Source organism: Pteropus medius, unplaced genomic scaffold, assembly GCF_902729225.1.
Source record: "Pteropus medius unplaced genomic scaffold, Ma_sr-lr_union100, whole genome shotgun sequence".
Lineage (NCBI taxonomy): Eukaryota > Metazoa > Chordata > Mammalia > Chiroptera > Pteropodidae > Pteropus > Pteropus medius.
The window spans coordinates 5,552,359-5,569,429 of record NW_024342469.1 but is presented as its reverse complement, the minus strand read 5'-3'; the positions used below and the strand labels follow the sequence as shown (position 1 = coordinate 5,569,429).

The 17,071-nt window shown below is 53.9% G+C and overlaps 1 protein-coding gene and 2 pseudogenes across 1 annotated transcript in view; 2 read left to right on the top strand and 1 right to left on the bottom strand.

Annotated features, from left to right (window-relative positions):
• Positions 1–15,572, top strand: part of SREBF2 (sterol regulatory element binding transcription factor 2) — a 53,281-nt gene extending 37,709 nt beyond the window's left edge. The window contains exons 12-19 of the mRNA XM_039863321.1: positions 4,030–4,198; positions 5,603–5,720; positions 6,532–6,641; positions 7,833–7,965; positions 9,700–9,868; positions 11,955–12,140; positions 13,284–13,395; positions 13,847–15,572. Of these exons, the coding sequence (XP_039719255.1) occupies positions 4,030–4,198; positions 5,603–5,720; positions 6,532–6,641; positions 7,833–7,965; positions 9,700–9,868; positions 11,955–12,140; positions 13,284–13,395; positions 13,847–14,067 (1,218 nt within the window). The 3' untranslated portion in view covers positions 14,068–15,572. The remainder of the gene's footprint in view (positions 1–4,029; positions 4,199–5,602; positions 5,721–6,531; positions 6,642–7,832; positions 7,966–9,699; positions 9,869–11,954; positions 12,141–13,283; positions 13,396–13,846) is intronic.
• Positions 1,521–1,639, top strand: LOC120603084 (uncharacterized; annotated as a pseudogene).
• Positions 3,559–3,676, bottom strand: LOC120603059 (uncharacterized; annotated as a pseudogene).
• Positions 15,573–17,071: the final 1,499 nt, after the last annotated feature.

Genomic DNA, 17,071 nt, shown 5'->3' with positions numbered 1-17,071 from the left:
TCTCCTAGGTGATTAGTGATGTAAAGCACCTTTTCATTGGCCATTTGGATAGTTTGTTGGCTATTTGGGTGGTCTCTTTTGTGAAAACCCTCGTCAAGTGTTTTGCTTATTCTTTATTTGGGATGTCTGTTTATGGATCCAAGGAGTTCTTTATAATCTGGCTGTAATTTTTGCTGAAAATGTGCTTTGCAGGTCTTCTCTCACTCTATGGCTTACCTATCCTCTCCCTTAATGGTGTGGATTGATGAGCACAAGCTCTTAATGTTAATGAATTCCAGATTATTTGTCTTTTCTTTTACAGTTAGACATTGTATGTCCTGTTTAATAAATCTTTGCCCCTACCCCAAAGTCCTGATGATATTCTCCTGTTAACTGCTAGATGCTTTGTCACTTTTCACACATGAGTCCATAATCCACCCAGACTTGATTTTATGTGAGTTGGAGGTAGGGGTGCAAAAGGTACTTTTTTTCCATATGGATGTGTCCTTGCCCCAGAATCTGTTATTAAAATGACTGTCCTTTCCCCACTGCACTGAGGCACCTTTTTAGTAATTCGAATGTCCGTGTGTCATCAACCTGTTCCTGGACACACTAGTCTGCTCCAGTGCACTCACACCACACACCCCTGATGGCCAAGTCTTCCAATGTGTCTTGACATCCGAAAGTGTCAGTCTTCTGGCTTTAGTGACTAGTGTTTGCTCTTTACCTTCCCGTGTAAATTTTGGGATCATCTTGTCATCCCAAAAATCCCACTGGAGTTTCCATTGTCCCTTATTGCTAAAACGCAGCTGTCCTTTAAAGGGAATTAGGCCATTTGTGGAAGGCGTGTGTGTGGCAGCTGAGGATCAGAAAGATGGTTCCCTTGAAACTGTCCCTGCCCATGACTCCCCCACAGAAAATATTTGGTTTGCCTTACTAGCAGTGAACAGCTTTATGTGTGTCCTTCCTCGGAATTTTCTTCCTGCACGTACTAACACATGTATTATCATTTATTCAGTGTTATCATCCCAGAAACCCTGTTTTGCCCCTCACTTTTTTCAACTTAACGTAAGCCCTGGGCCTCTCTCTTTGTCACCTCGTTATTCCACAGAGGTACGTGGCATGCCAGCACATGTAAATACCGCTGCGGACTGAGCTGGTTCCTGCTGGCAGACGCTGGGTCGTTGCCAGCATTCGCAGTAGCAAACGGTGCCGCAGGGAGTGTCCTCACACACTCTAGCCCGTGGCCGGCTAGATCTCTAAAGGTGGCGATGCTGGGTTAAGGGTGTAAATATTGAAACCTTAATGGTAGTGACAAGTTTGCATTTTCAGTACGATGGGGAAAGGAGAGGAGCTGGTGTCTTGGAGAAGAACTGCCCCTTTCAGCTACTTGCTTTTCCTGGGAAGAGATAGAGTAAGAGGCCAAGATAGTACTGTCTTAAAGAGGAAGAAGCTTTGAATTCAGTTGAATATATTTAGCTTGCTAGCAAGTGAGTCAGGATTTGGGGGCAAGCAGAGGCCTCTGAAAACAGTTTAGGTCTACGGACGGCCATGCCACCCTGAATGTGCCCGATCTCGTCTGATCTCGGAAGCTAAGCAGGGTCGGGCCTGGTTACTACTTAGATGGGAGACTGCCTAGGAACATCAGGGGCTGTAGGCATTTTAAAAATAAATAAATAAAATAATAAATAAAGAAAAATATTTTTTTAAAAAATGAAAATGGTTTAGGCCAAGGTTCTTGATCTTTCTCAGTTCGTGACACCCTTGGTGTCTCAGTGGTTTTTTTTGTGTGTGTGTGGTTTAGGCTAAAAGAAATAGCTCACAGTTCTATTAGTTAGGTACAAACATATTAATAGATATTAATGTCTTAACAATTTAGTAGCTATTACAAGGAGCAATAGAATTTAAAGAAGAAATAACACATTTTATTGTTAATAACCATAATTACTTATTAATGGGATGTGTATGTCTGTTGGGTACCACATACTTTCTCAATCTTTGAAATCGGATTGGACATCACCACCTTCATTTTTTGTTCCTCGTCAATTTTCACATAGCATTTGCTTTTTATTACAATAGCCTCCAAAAACTTAGCTTCACAAAGATGGGACATCCTCCAGAGGAAGGTCATGTGACCTCACATTGAGCCCATGAACTATGTCCATCCAGTAGTTTACATGGTGTCTGACTTGTGTTGAGCATTGCTGTCTTTACCTCAAAAACGTAACATCCATTGGCATTCCTGCGAGTTCACTGTGGTGCTTTGGGGTGCCTTGGAATACAGTTTGAGAACCACAGGGTCAGGCCAGTTCGGAGGACAGCCTGGAGTTGGGACCGGCCTGGGGGTCCAGGGCGGCCCTCGAGATCTAAGAGGTTCTGAGGCTCCTACCTCAGCCATTGTATTCAGCAATTAGCAGATGAGTTACAGGGGAGGGGACCCCTAGGCCCCAGGTAGAGTGAATTCTAGTGTCTATGAAGTTTAGGAAAATTACTGTCGGGTGATAATCCAAGAAAATTAAAAGAGCAATGGGAGTTATTTTCTTTCTTTCCCTCCTAGAAGTCGTACTGTGGAGGACTGTCCCACGATTTATATTTCTTATTAATTCTAACCACTAAACTTGAGCTTCTCCCTACACCCCCCACGAGATCTGTTATAACTAAAGTTTTTCTTTTCTTAGGAATTAAGCTTAAAAATGTATTTTAACTTAATGATCATCTAAATGGCTTCTCTGGGTTCCTCTTTCAGTACTTCCCACTCAGGCTTCATTTCTGCTTCTGCTAGTGGGTGACATTTGGGACACCAGTGATCCTGGGTTTCCCTTGGAGCAGCCTTAGGGCATGTGCTCTCAGGGGAGAGTTGGGGAGAGTTGGAGAGTTTCCAACTTCTAGAAGGTTCTCTGACTTCAGAGGCCCTGGCGTTGCTATTGCCCCACCCCCAGCATCCTCAGCCGCTGTCATCTAAGCACTGCAGTTACAAGCCCAGATTCAGCGGGGGCCCTGTTGAGGGTCAGATGCTCATGCACTCTGCATCCTGTCAGGTACAGTGGTCGGCAAGGAGGAGGAAAGGCCATTAGTGCCACCGGCCATGGTTAGAGCTTTAAGCGAAATGCCCACCTGGCCCCCTAAGCACTGTGATAATATTAAAGTGAGTCTGTAGAGCAGTTATTCCGGGTCGTTTTCTCTAGGATTCAGGCGGCCAGTCTCTAGGCTCCCCCAGAGAGAGGAAGTCGTCTCCGTCCATGTTCACTGAGCGGTGCTTTGGCGGTGCTATTTCTGACCCTGGCATTCAAGTCTTCTGCAGCCGTTATGTTAGCTGATGGCTACTTAGAGCCCAGTAAAGGTCAGAACCATCAGACTGAACCGGAAAAGGAGACAGCTCTCCTCATGGCAGAGGCCGGGGTAGAAGTGTGACAGTTGGGGGCCTGGCCCAGCCCCCTCCTCTGGGGTTCCTGAGCTCCCTGTGTCTCGTGCTCCTCCCTCCCACCCTGCTCTGCTCAGCTCTTCATTCAGGCTGACTTGTATCGGGCAGTTTTATGGGTTAGAAATCATGAGTTTTCTTATTCTTAAAATTTTTTTTAACGCCTACAGCACCTGGTCTTCCTAGGTGGTCTCCCATCCAAGTACTAACCAGGCCCAACCCTGCTTAGCTTCTGAGATCAGACAGGATCGGGCTGTTCAGGGTGGCATGGCCGTAGACAAATTATGGGTTTTAAAATAAAGATACCCTAACTCAAAAAATGATAGAGGTTTTGGAAACATGGATAGACGGCATCATCCCTACAGCTCTTGTCCCTGGACCCTGCAGGCAGAGGAGGGGCCCAGGAAACTGAGGTGCTGGCTCTTGGAATTGCCCAGCAAAGAGGCTTTCAAAATCTTTCTTGGTCTTTCCTCACAGACATTTACCTTCAGGTACGTGAGGGTCCCAGCCCTCCCATTGATCTCCCTTCCCCAGCCTGCCTCCACTGTGGTGGTGCTTTCCAGTGGGCCTGTGGTGGCCACAGCCAACATTCTGCCACCCTGGTGTCAGCCATGGTCCTTGTCTTTCCACAGAGCTACTTTCTCAGTCGAGCCCAGAGTCTGTGTGGCCCCGAGCACAGCACTGTCCCTGACTCACTGCGCTGGCTCTGTCACCCTCTGGGCCAGAAGTTTTTCATGGAGCGGAGCTGGTCAGTGAAGTCGGCTGCCAAGGAGAGTCTCTACTGTGCCCAGAGGAACCCAGGTGAGAATACCTTTGCAGCCATTTGGAACTGGAGAAAGACATGAGAGCCACCAGGACTGCAGGGGGATTGTGCTTCAGACACATGGAGACTCATGCTGTCCCAGTCTCATTTTCCCCGGAGCTCAGGGGGGTCATGACCCTGGTCAGCCACTGAGCTGGGTTTGCAGCTCGCCTCTGACATTCAAAGCCCACACTCTTTACACCAGTCAGGCCATGGTCCTGCCCTTGTTCTGGGCGCTTTGGAGACACAGAGGGTGGAGTTGCCTTTGCTGGCCCGAGTCCCACTGGAAAGCAGACAGACATGTACGGAGCAGTTAGGGAACAATAGGCGACAGGCGGTCATCAAGTGCTCAGAGTGGTGGCAAGGACAGGGCTCCGGGCGTCAGGAGGAGACACTGGCTTACTGTCCCTGGTGTTTGACAGTGATTGGAGTCGACTCACCCAGGCTCAGAGCAGTAGTTAGAGCGGACGGGTTGACTCAGACTTGAGTAGCCAGTGGCTTTCTGCTTTCTGCTTTCTGCGTGCCTTTCCCCTTTACACTGGGGGTCTGGAGAGAGTGAGTGAGGCACGTTCCACAGGTACAGGCGTGTGTGTCAAACATCTGAGGGGGGTCTGCTCTCCTTTTTATAAAAATAACTTTATCGCTTACTATAAGAGTGGTGTGCAGCACCAGAAAGTACGAGTGAAAGCAGAAGCCCCTCCCCACTGTGTGCTTTGTCCGCACCTAGACTCTCGCTGGCTTTCTTACCTCATGCAGGCTCTGGTTCTAGGCCTTGTCACCCAGAATGTGTTCGTAAGTGTCCTGCCTCCTTGTTCTTGTCTGATTGAGGCCCATACATCTGCACGTGTAAGGGAGAGGGAAGGGGTTGGTGAGACCCCACTTTGGGTCTGCCAGTGGGGGACTTGGTGACAGTTAGCTGTTTAAAATATTGCAAGGCCTCTTGTTTATTAATCAGCTCGGCCAGACTATCACTGGCCACAAGTCCCATAACGAGGCTCTGTAAAGCAGGAGCAGGGTCTTCCTTGCCATGTCAAGGCAGCAGCCACCTCTTTTTCTACCTCGGCTGGCTGTCCTCCTGAGCCACACAGAGAAGAGGTAGCTTCTGAGACTTGGGGGAGCCGTTTTCTGTCTTCTGACATGGCTTGCGGCCACCACTTTACAGCCTCCAGCCTTGAATGGAAGTGCTGAGCTCTGTGCCAAGATACACATACACAGAGTCCAGAACCTTCCAACCCTTTAACAAGGCAGTTCTGGGGTTTGGTTGAGAAGGGTGTTTGATCCCCATTCAGAGGGGATAGCTGTATCTTGGGTTCCTCTCCTCACCGTCTGTTTTCTGTATAAAGACTAAACGGGCTCATAAGAAAGACTGCTTTGATCCTTCTCCTGGCCCTCCTCTTCTTCAGCCGACCCCGTCGCCCAGGTCCACCAGGCCTTCTGCAAGAACCTTCTGGAGCGAGCCGTGGAGTCCTTGGTGAAGCCTCAGGCCAAAAAGAAGGCTGGAGACCAGGAAGATGACAGCTGGTAATGTCCTTGCATTGGGCTGTCTGTCCAGGAAGCTTGAGGACAGCTGTGAGGCCCGCGCTCCCCGGAGACAAGCCGTAGTGTAGGGTCTGCAGAAAACGGAGTGTCCCTTTTCATCTATTCCTTCAGCCTGGCCTCTGCTCTTTTCTCCCAGACCAAATATGTCACTTTCCCCCCTTTTTTCCTTTTTACCCATCCCTTTGGCAAGTGGAGTCAGTTCTTGGATTAGGTCAGGGATTTGATTGACTTGTTGGGATGAAGAGAGGCGACTGTGCAGGGGGTAGGAATGGAATATGAAGAGCTTAGCAGAAGCCAGCCACCTCTGGCCTGGACATCTTGGGGACCCAGACCTTTACTGAATGTGCCAGGCAGTTTTTATTCTTACGTAGTTATTAAGCACAGTCTTTCCTTCACAGGATAAATAGGACCTGAGAGGCAGACAGGTGCCAAAGTCACTCTCGTACAAGGCCCAGGTCCTGACTGAGTGCACCTGAGTGGCAAGGGGAGGGCACTTCTGCCCTGGAGATCAGAAAAGTTCTGGGAGAGATGACATTTGAATTGGGCCTTGAGGGGAGGAGTCACGTTTTGGGGCAGGCAGTGGGAAGAGTTTCAGGAACATTCGAAGAAGGAAGGCCTGTGGAGAGTGTGAATGGCTTAGGGAGCAGAGATCGGGGTATGCCTGGCATGGTGGGGGAGAAGGGGCCAGAAATGTCCATTGGGTGTCAGAGCCGGAGGATTGAACAGCCAGGCCACGAGCGTGGTCCTCGTGTGTACATTTCAATGTACATGGGACCCTTTCTTGTCTCTCTAGTGAATTCTCCAGTGCCCTGGAGTACCTGAAATTACTTAATTCTTCTGTGGACTCGGTGGGGGTTATGGCCCCACCCTCCTCCAGCAGCTCCGTGCTCAAGTCAGCCCTTGGTAAGTGTCTTGCAAGGTGGCCCCACTGGCCTCAGGCTGCTCAATCCTGTCCTTCACAGTCCCTTTGTCCCAGGGGCCAGGGCTAGTTGTGAGTACACACTCAAGAATCTTCTCTGGATCTGAGGTTTATATGTACAGCTCCCCCAAAGCCCTGACCACAGCTGCCCCGCTGCTGGGATTAGGAAATAATGATTCTCCTAGAAGTGGGGTGATGAACAAGTTAATGTCTTCCCCAGACCCTAGCTGCTTGACAGGTCAGCAGCCTCCCCAGTGCTTAGAACAGGCAGCAAGTAGTCCAGGCACCGGGGCTGGTGGGCACTCAATTTTTTAGACACAACAGCTCCTGGTGACGTTGGCCTTGGGTCTGACACTCTGATGAAGAGACTTTTCATCTGGGTGTTTGTCCGGCTCCAGCTACCCTTGGGTGACACAGTGCAGCCTCCTGACCGAATTGGCACTGGGACATTCTTTACCTCTGTCCCTAAACTGCCATCAGGGTGAAGACACGTCAGCTGCCAATTCTTGGGTTTCAGAGGCCTCTGGGAAAAAGAGGGTGTCAAGCTCCCTTCTAGTCACTCTCCCAAGGGAGGGAAGGACCCCAGAAAAGCAGCCACCCCATGATGACCACTGACCTCGTGGCCTGTCTTTATTCCAGACCTGAGAACACGCTCTTAGGCACTCTTTTTTTAAAACATCCATCCACTGGCATCTCAGGATCATTGGTATTATAACTTTGCAGCTGAGAAAACTAAGCCTCAGCGAGAAAAAGACTGAAAAGGTTCTGACATGAGCCTGTTCCCACAGAAACTTTGGAAACGCTGTTTGCCGTGGCTGTTGGAAGTTTCGGTTATTTCCAGCTTTTTCCTTAAAAAAAAAAAAGCACTACAATGAACATTTTTGTTGAACTTTTTTTTCTCAATTTAGGCAAATTTCTTTGTGATAGATTGCCCAAATTGGGATTACTAGGTTAATAGGAGTGAACATTTTTAAGGCTCTTGATACGTATTGCCAAAAGGTGCTAGTTGATGGTTCCACCAGAAATTTGTGAGGGTCACAGAGGGCCCTGGCCCATCACCAGAAGGTAAAGACGGCATGTGCCACGTGGGGATTGGGTGCAGCCACCTGGGCTAAGCACCGCAGGTCTGGTTTCCGTGGCTGCTGGAGTGACATTTGATACTGTTCTCCCCCTAGGTCCAGATGTCATCTGTCGTTGGTGGACATCTGCGATCACAATGGCCATCAGTTGGCTCCAGGGAGATGATGCAGCTGTACGTGCTCATTTTACCGAAGTAGAGCGTGTCCCCAAGGCCCTAGAAGTGACTGAGTACGTAAGCCTCCTTGATCACTTACTTGTTTCTCTTCAGGGAAATCCCAGATGCTGGGTGTGCCAGGCTTGCTTGTCTGGGTTAGCAGGAGGGAGCAGGCCTGGGCGGCCATCGGGGTGAAGGGTCAGGCAGCCTGGGGACCACACGAGAGATGGAGAGAAAGTGAGGAGAAAACGAGCTTGGCAAGCACATCTGTCATGTGCGCTGTCCCAGCAGCTGTCAGTGCTGCTTCCGGGGCCTCCTCCCACAGCCTCCGTGGAGTCACAAACCTGTGACAGGCCAGGAGAGTGGTATGGCTCCTGGCATCTTCAGAAGCTCATGGTGGAGGTGATGGCTCGCATCCAGCACTAGGCTTATGAGGGCCCAAGGATCCTTCACTCATGTCCTCTCAGCCACCCACTACCCCCATCAGTCTGTCACTCAGAGGCCTTTAGCACAGGCATAGCCAGAGAGTCTTTGACGTCCCCCTCTGGGGACTCATACCTGCGGGCGTTTGGCCTGTAGTCATGGCAGCCCCGCCGGCCAACACCCTAGCTGTTTCTAACTGGGTCTGGGTCCTTGACCTCTGCCACTGGAGAGAGAGTGTAAAATGCTCCCAGGGCAGAAAGGCCCCACGAGGTCTACACCTCAGAGCCAAGGCTGCAGCATTTCCCGTCAAGCAGACTCCTAGGCAGGGGGGCCAAAGGAAGCTAAGAAAAGTGGGGGTAGGCAGGTTCCCTAAAGTAGGTCTGAAACCCCAATTTCATTTAACCCATTTTTAAGCACCCTGACCAGTGAGCACCCCCCTGCGTGTGTCTCTCATCTAACACTCCTGAGGAAACTGAGGTGTGGCAGGTAAATTGTCTAACATCACCTCACTTCTAAGCAGTAGAGCTCGGCATGCCCCTGAGATCCTCAGCAGGCATTCCCGCCCCCTGAATTCTGTCATTCTGGGGTCCCTTTGCTCTTTAGGAACAGCGATGCTGTGAGAACCCTCCCCCAACCTCCCCATCCTCTCCTCAGTCCGCTCTGTGAAAAGAAGCAAAGTTTCTCCAGGGAGTTTAATAGCAGCTTCTGGAGCAATGGCCCCTCAGAGAGCAGGTGGAGTAATGAGGCCAACGCTCTTTGTCACTGCAGGTAGCAGCAAGTGGTACTGTGGCCACTTGATAGATGAGGAAACTGAGGACCTTGTTTGACCATAACTGACCCTGCAGCTCGCTCTCCCTCCACCCTCCTCCCTCCTCACTTCCTCCTCCCCAGACCCTCTGGCTCCTGGGTATTCTCACAAGCATCAGACACTGGGCGCCTTTGTACGTGCTGCTCCTCAGCCTGGGACCCTCAGCTCACTCCCCCAGTTCCTTCAGGTCTCGGCTCAAATGTTCCCTTTCCAGAAAGGACATCCTTGACTGTTCCTTATAAATGCCACCCCTTTCCTCTGCATGACTTTCTTCCATGGTACTTGCATTGCTTGCCATTGTATAATCAGCACTTGATGTATTTATTGTCTGACTCTCTCACTAGAGAGTGAGTGCCCGAAGGAGGTGCTGTCGGGGCAGGGAGCCCACCCTCGCTCAGGGCTGGCATTTCAGACCTGCAGCTGGGGACCTGGAACCACTATGGCATCATTCAATCTCCAGACCTGTGTGTCACGGCAGCGTGGGGTATGGTGGCCAGCAGTTTGGGCTCTTCCTCAAGTTACTCTTCAAGGCGACAGGTACTGACCTCCTGCCTCTCGCCTTCCTTGCACCACTCAGGAGCGCCCTGGTGAAGGCCGTCTTCCACACCTGCAGAGCCATGCACGCCTCGCTCCCTGGGAAGGCGGATGGGCAGCAGAGTTCCTTCTGCCACAGCGAGAGGGCCAGCGGCCACCTGTGGAGCAGCCTCAACGTCAGCGAGGCCACTTGCGACCCCGCCCTCAACCAGGTGAGTGGGGGCTTTTCTGGGCCCTCCTGGAGGGACTCAGCTCTGGTGGGTAAGAATACTCTGACCCTCTGTGAGCTTACCCATTGGGGGGCTGTCTGAGAGACAGACCAGGCGAGCAGCTCCCATCCCCAAACGTAGCCTGTTGGCTCAGGTGGGCTCCCTGTTTAGTCCTTGGGGCAGGCATGTCCCACCTACACCTTTTCTGGGCCCTCCGAGCGCCAGATCCTGTGGGCCAGGGCTCTGCCTTTGCTCCGGGCAGCTCACGCGACTCCCCAGGCCCCTGCAGGCCAGCCATGCGCTCCTAGCGGGCAGCCGTGGTGCATTGTAGTTGCATTGCATGTTCTGGTGGTACCCATGCAGTGTTTCCACAGTGCATCACAGAGGCCCGCCCGGTCTTCGACAGTCTTCCCACCCAGGCCTTGTCAGAGGGCACTGCTGCGTCTGACGCATGGTCACGCCAGGGGAAGGGGGAGGAGTGCCTGCAGCCAGAGGGACAACATCCTCTGCTCTCGGGGGCAGGGGGCGTGGTTTCATTCCAGAAAGGAAGTCTGTCCTGGAGGGTCAGACTCTGAGCCCCTCACTCGGGTTTGGCCCCAGTGGCTAGGCTGGCACTTCTGGCTAGAGGTTGCCAGTGGCCCAGGGCAGCACGCCAGCCATACAGGACAGGCAGTGTACAGAATGAATGGGCCAAGACCAAAGCCTGTGGGGGAGCCACATCTCACTTTGTGCCTTTCCCCTGCTGGTCTCCTGTAGTGTTTGTCTTCACGAGAGAACCAGTCTCAGCTGGATTTGAGGAATGAGAGAGGCTGTGGGCACCGTTGGGGCCACACTCCTGGGTGACGGTTCTGTGTGAGAGAATGTGCCTACAAGAGGGAGACCCCAGGGAGCCTGGTGACTCAGAATCCAGCCCCAGGTCCCTGCCCCCACCCAAAGGTGCTCCCCCAGTGCATACCTCTAGAAGCGCCAAGTTTTGTTCAAGGTCGCAAGGTGTGGGGGTGCTCATCTATGTCCCTTTGAGGCTGTCGGCAGCCAGAAAACAGTGTGGTAAGGGTCAGAGCACTGAGCAGTCATGAGGCGGGATCCAGGGAGGCCAGGGGTGGCACTATGCCCCAGATCAAGCACCTTGGAGAGGGGCAGAGCCTGGCTGGGCGAGAGGCGGAGTGGCCTGGGGAGCCCACCTGGACCTGAGGGCCGTGTGGGACCTAATCTCGAAAAAGAGTCACTGTCTTCTTGTTCTCACTGCTGCCTGGTGCCGATGGCTTCAGGAGCCAGGTGGGCGGCCCAGCCACGTCGGTGCCACGCAGCGAGCACACGAGGCCAGGCAGGCGGCACCCATGCCTAATAGCAGCCAGTGTTGACTGAGTGCTCCTGAGGGCCAGGCATGGTGCCCACGTGGTGCGTTCATGGCATGCTGACAACAGCCCCATTGGACCTATTTTGTGGATGAGGAAACCGAGGTTCAGTCATGTGCCAGGGTCATGTAGCTAATCAGTGACAAAACTGCAGTGATCCAGGTCAGCGGGTCTAAACCCGAGCATTAGCTGCTCTGCGGTTCTACCTTCTTGGGCTCCTGTCTCCCCGCCCCAGAGGCCACGCAGGCAGAGCCTTGGCTGCCCTCTGCTGCAGTGAGCCTCCCCTGCCCTCCTTCCCCTCCCCCATCTCCAAGCCACACTGCCGCTTTAGGCTTTTCCATTCCACTAGAGGAGCAAGGGCCATGGCACCTTTAGGCCAGCCATGAGGTGGGAAGAACCTGTGACTTCCCATCAGGCCTGTGAGGGTTTATTCCTACCTCTGCCACTGTGTCCCTACACAAGCTACTTCCTCTCTGAGTCTCAGCGTCCTCACCTGCAGAACGAGAACAGATCTCACCTGGGGCCGTAGAAAGACCAGATGCCATGAGTCTGAGTTCGTTCTTTAGCTGTTCTCCTGTTCCCTGTGGAGTGTTTTCCAGGCTGCCCTATCTGGGGCTCTCCATTTCCCCTCAGAGCTGCTGATTATTGGGCTGGGGCGGGCTTGGTAGATGCTGGGACCCCTGTCCCAGCAATAGGCTCATTACCTGTCTCCTCCCCAATGGCCCACCCCACAGGTGGTCCAGCTGCTGACTTGTGACCTGCTGCTGTCACTGCGGACTACACTCTGGCAAAAGCAGGCAGGAGCCAGCCAGGCCCTGGGTGAGACCTACCATGCATCGGGCGCTGAGCTGGCTGGCTTCCAGCGGGACCTGGGCAGCCTGCGCAGGCTGGCACACAGCTTCCGCCCAGCCTACCACAAGGTGAGGCCCTGCTAGCTGGTGGGGGAGGGCAGACCGGGGCCGCAGGACCCAGTACAGCAGCAACGTGGGGTCGCGAAGGTAAGTACTACGGGAGACCAGCTCGTTGACCTGTCAAGCACTGGGTTGAGTGCCACGTATCCTTTTGTTTGGCTCCTCTTGGTGGAATATTTGCTGTGTACCGGCCCTGGAGTGTGGTGGTGAGCAGGCCACGTGGCTCCCAGACAGAGGGGCTGGCACCTCACAGCTCAGTGCTGGGATGGGAGGGGCTCCTGGCTTCATCTGGAGTCCGGTGGGAAGGACACAAGGGAGCTCTACTCTGGCTTTCATAGCTGGCACGGTCTCCTTGGAACTGCATTTGTCCCTTTTTCTGGGCTGTTGGGCGCTTAGTTTCTGCAGCCTGACTGTCCACGTAGCATGGTCATGGCCACAGGATCTGAGACAGGTCTGCGAGCGCAGTCATATCCCTGGACTCACTGGATTTGAGTCACTTCCTTGTTTTATTTGTACTGCTAATTAGAGTAATGTACTTTACATATTTTTGCCTGAATTATTTTCAGAAACTTGAAGTGAGGCCAGCGTGTTAGTGGTGGGGAGGGGCCTGAAGGAGAAGGGCTCGGAGTGAGGCTGCCCGAGCCCTAGGGTGCTGTGGGGCCCTCGCAGGGATCGCACTGTGCCACTGTGTGCACCGAGCCAGGGCAGGCACAGCAGACAAAACGTCAGACAAGCATCAGAGAGCCACCCCTTATGGAAAAAGGAAGTGTGCCCCAAGGTTTGGTGGCCCTCTGATCTGCTCAGGGCACGGCCGGCCATTTCCATCCCTCCTCAACCCTGCTGAGAACCCTTCAGTGGCCCCCTCTGGGCTGCACTCAAGACCCTCCCCACACTAAGGTATTAAGGTATAAAAGAACTTGGAGAGTTTTAAGAAATTAGAGACCTAAGCCTGTCCCCCACTCCCGCTCGGTATCAGGAGTTAGAGAACAACACTGGTTGCTTTCACGGGGTGAGCAGGGCAGGGTAGTGTGGAGGGGAGAGTGGGTGTCGTCAGGTGGCAGATGAGCTGCTGCAGGGAGAGGCACCTGTATGTGCTGGGGCGCATGGGAGAGGACTCCAGGGCTTGACTGTGTCTCTGCTGCACCTCCCCAGGTGTTCCTGCACGAAGCCACCGTGCGCTTGATGGCAGGCGCCAGCCCCACGCGCACCCACCAGCTGCTGGAGCACAGCCTGCGGCGGCGCAGTGCTCAGAACTCCAAGCCCGGTGAGTCCTCCAGCGCCCCAGCTCAAAGGCCCGGTGTGGGCCCTGCCAAGCCAGGGAAGTGCTGTGGGAATGAGGCAAGCCCAAGGCTTGACTTGGGTCGCCCAGGACCAGGCGCAAAGGCGCTGTGGGGGTTGGGTTGGGGTGGGTCCGGAGTCAGGAGTTGGGGGTGGGGAGGGACCAGGGATGTCCCAGTGCAGGAGCTAGGGTGGAAGCACAGGTCCTAAAGCCAGACCGCAGGGGCTTCATCTCACTGCCACCACAGAAGAGGAACCGCGTGATGCCAGCCAAGTTCATGTCATCGCACCTGTGACCCAGGGAGGACACTGGAACCTGCCTCACTGGCTGGTGTGATGACTGAATAAATGCGTCCACATCAAGCCCTTGGAGTAGCACCTGTATCCCAGTGGGCTCTCAGCGTGCAGTTCCCACATGTACCTCCTCATTCCCACAGGAGAGGCGGACGCCTGGCCCGGCCAGCGAGAGCGGGCCACTGCCATCCTGCTGGCCTGCCGCCACCTTCCCCTCTCCTTCCTCTCCTCCCCGGGCCAGCGGGCGGTGCTGCTGGCCGAAGCAGCCCGAACCCTGGAGAAGGCGGGCGACCGGCGCTCCTGCAACGACTGCCAGCAGATGATTGTCAAGCTGGGGGGTGGCACTGCCATCGCCGCCTCCTGACCACCGGGGGTCCTGCCTGCCGGGTCCTGCCCGCCTCTACCCACCATCTCTCTCTGTCTCTCTCCTCCCTCTGTCCCCCAGTCTCTTCCTCTGTCTCTCTCCTTCTCCGTCTCTCAGTCTCTCCCTCTGTCCCTCCCTCCTCCCTCTGTCCCCGTCCCTCCTCCGCTCTGGGAGCCGGGGGATGAGCCTTGTCCTCTGAGCTGTCGCCTGCCAAGGATCACCTCAGGCCCTCAGGCCCCTGGGCAGAGCCCCTTATAGCTTATGTGGGTAGAAGCTGGTGGGCCTGAGAGAGGAAAGACAGGGCAGGGCAGGAATTGGGGCACACTCTGACTGGATAGCAGCAGGGGATCCCCCAGCTGCCCAGCCCCTGTCTCTAGCCCTCCCAAGATTCTCTGAACATCTCTTTCCCCCTTTCCTGCTCCCTTGTTTTTTATCAGGCTTTTCCTCTGGGGAACATGGGTCTCTGGGCACTAGAGCACTTCACATTTGGCACTGTGCCCGGTGTGCCCTCCCCCACTTTTTATACAAATGTTTTTATATCCGTGTGCTTGGGTTTGCCGTGATGCAGAACTAAGTTGCTGCGCATCTTTATTTCTCTCCCTGGGTCAGCCCCTCCCCTGTACCTGACAAAGCCAGTTCATTGTTTTCTCTTTATTACACAGGACAGCCAGGGAAGGGAGGGAGCCCAGCCCTGGGGAGGTGGCGGAGAGACGCCTGGGGATGGATGAAATAATGTCGGCATTATTTTTTAATTTTTTAAAAAATAAACGGTATCTTATTTAATTGTACTGTTCCTTCCCACTCCCCCACGCCCTGGAATGACAGCCCAAGCTCAGGGTAGGCCCAGGGGCTGGGAGAGATGAAGTCACCCATTGGGACTAGGGCCTGGGGCCTTCAGTTCCCTCCCACCCGACTCCTACCTCCATGGTCTATTTTTATCCCTAATTCTTAACCTGAAAATAAGCCAGGGTGGCAAGGTAGGCACTGAAATAAGGTCCCTGCCTTGATGGGGATCCTGGGAGAAGTGGCCCTGCTTTTCCGGATTCCCAGGCTTGGTGCCTCCCCTGAGGTTGTTTCTCCGGGGCCTGAGCACTGCCCGGGACACGAGAGCCTGCTGGGAGGCCGAGAGGTGCTGCCCTCCCTCCCTCCCTGTGCTTCCCACCCCCTCAGGCTGCTTGGAGCAGAGCGGGCAGGGGCCCATCACAGGTCAGGGTAAACCCACAGCAAGGGCTCCCCTGATGCCAAGGGCAGGCCAGAACCAGTCAGCTTGGACCTCACCTACTTTCTTCTGCCCCTCCCCCCCACTGTAATTTATAGCCCCTGGCCACCAGGTGAGCCAGCCCTGTGTCATGTGTATATACTGTGCCTTTTCTCGTTATTGTTTAGGGGTGGGAGGGATGGTTTTTCACTAAAAAGGGGGATATACCTATGGCTGCCTTGATGTGGAATCATTCACCGTGTTCTGGATATAGGTAATTCAATAAACACAGATTGGTACCACCCAGCACGAGGCGTGTGAGGGTCTGTAGTGTGATCACCGTGGCAACTAGCCAGGTGGCTGCATGGCTTGGCCTCCAATGTGCCAGGGACTGAGGACAGCCCCTCCCTCTCCGCTGAGAGGCCCCGGGGGACTTCATTCGAATGGAGCTCCCTGGGCCAGGCCAGGGCCTGGGATCAAAGGTGTGGTGTTGTAGGGGTCAGAAATCACTGCATCCAAGACACAGTTGGCTCTTTGGCTGGCGGTTGCCATTCTTTGGGATTTAGGATGCTGAGCCCTCCTGTGTTCACCCCTCAGATAAATCTCATCCTTAGTGGTAGGCCACCTCTCAGTTTCTCCATTCTCCCTAGAGGCAGTGAGCTTCTGAGGAGACTCACTGGCCCGAATGTCACATCTAAATCCCACTCCTGTACTTCCCAGCTGGGTCACCTCGGGTGGGATGTTGCCTCAGCGTCCACTTGCACATGCGCAGGATGGGAACGACAGTTTCTGCCTTCGCCTACATTCCGCATAGGTTTGTTGGCTGGTTTGAATGGGTCAGTTTATGGCAAATGCCTTGTGAGGCTGGTGAGGGCAAGACCATGAGGAGAGGGTGGGCCGGGGAGAGATGGAGTTGGGATGTCACATGGTAATGAGCTGGGGGCTGAAGTACAAGGTCACCTGTCCTGGCTGAGAAGTGGGCTGAGTCCCCTGAGCTCTCTGAGCCACTCCCTTCTCTGAAGGGGAGTCATTGCAGACCACACTGTCCCAAGGGCCAGAGCAGCTAGGAGGGGCCCAGCTGCAGCTACTCCTTGTCCATAGTACAGTAGTATTAACAGTGGTGGCCATGCCCATGGCCTCAGCCTGGCCCCCTGGGAGGGAGATGCAGGGCTCTTGGGACTGAGAATGAGCAAAGAGGTCATGCCCACCTTCCCTGACACAGCCCAGCCACGGCCTGCCTGCATCACCAGAATGGGGGATCGTGGGTGGCCAATGTGCCCAAGAATCTGATCCTTTTTTGAATCTCGCCTGGCTACGTGACTCAGCACCCACCCAGCCTCCCCGCTCTACAGCTGCAGGGTTGGCCATGGGGCACCCCACCCCCACCCCATGAGCCATGGGGGCCCTCACTGCAGGCAGGACCATGGGCTCTGGGCCTTGGTTTCAACAGCGTTAAAGAGGTGGATCTTCCTGCAGGTGAAGAGCTGGTGGGTTTGGGAGCCTCAGGGCAGTTCAGACAGTAGAAGGTCTGCGATTTCCTGTACCCTGGGAGTAGGGGCTCCTCCCCCACTGCTTGACACTCCACCATCAGGATCACAGTGGCAACAGAATATGGAAGAGTCCTAAACTGGAGTCAGCTGGGTGACCTTGGTAAGTTACTCAGGTCTCAAAAGCTCAATTTCCTCATCTGTAAAGCCACACACCATGTGGCTCTCGTGAGAATTAAATGAAAGAAACAGCAACAAATGGTGGCCGTTGTTATTAAAACAGTATACCATCACTAGGGTACGTGGGAAACTAAGGCCC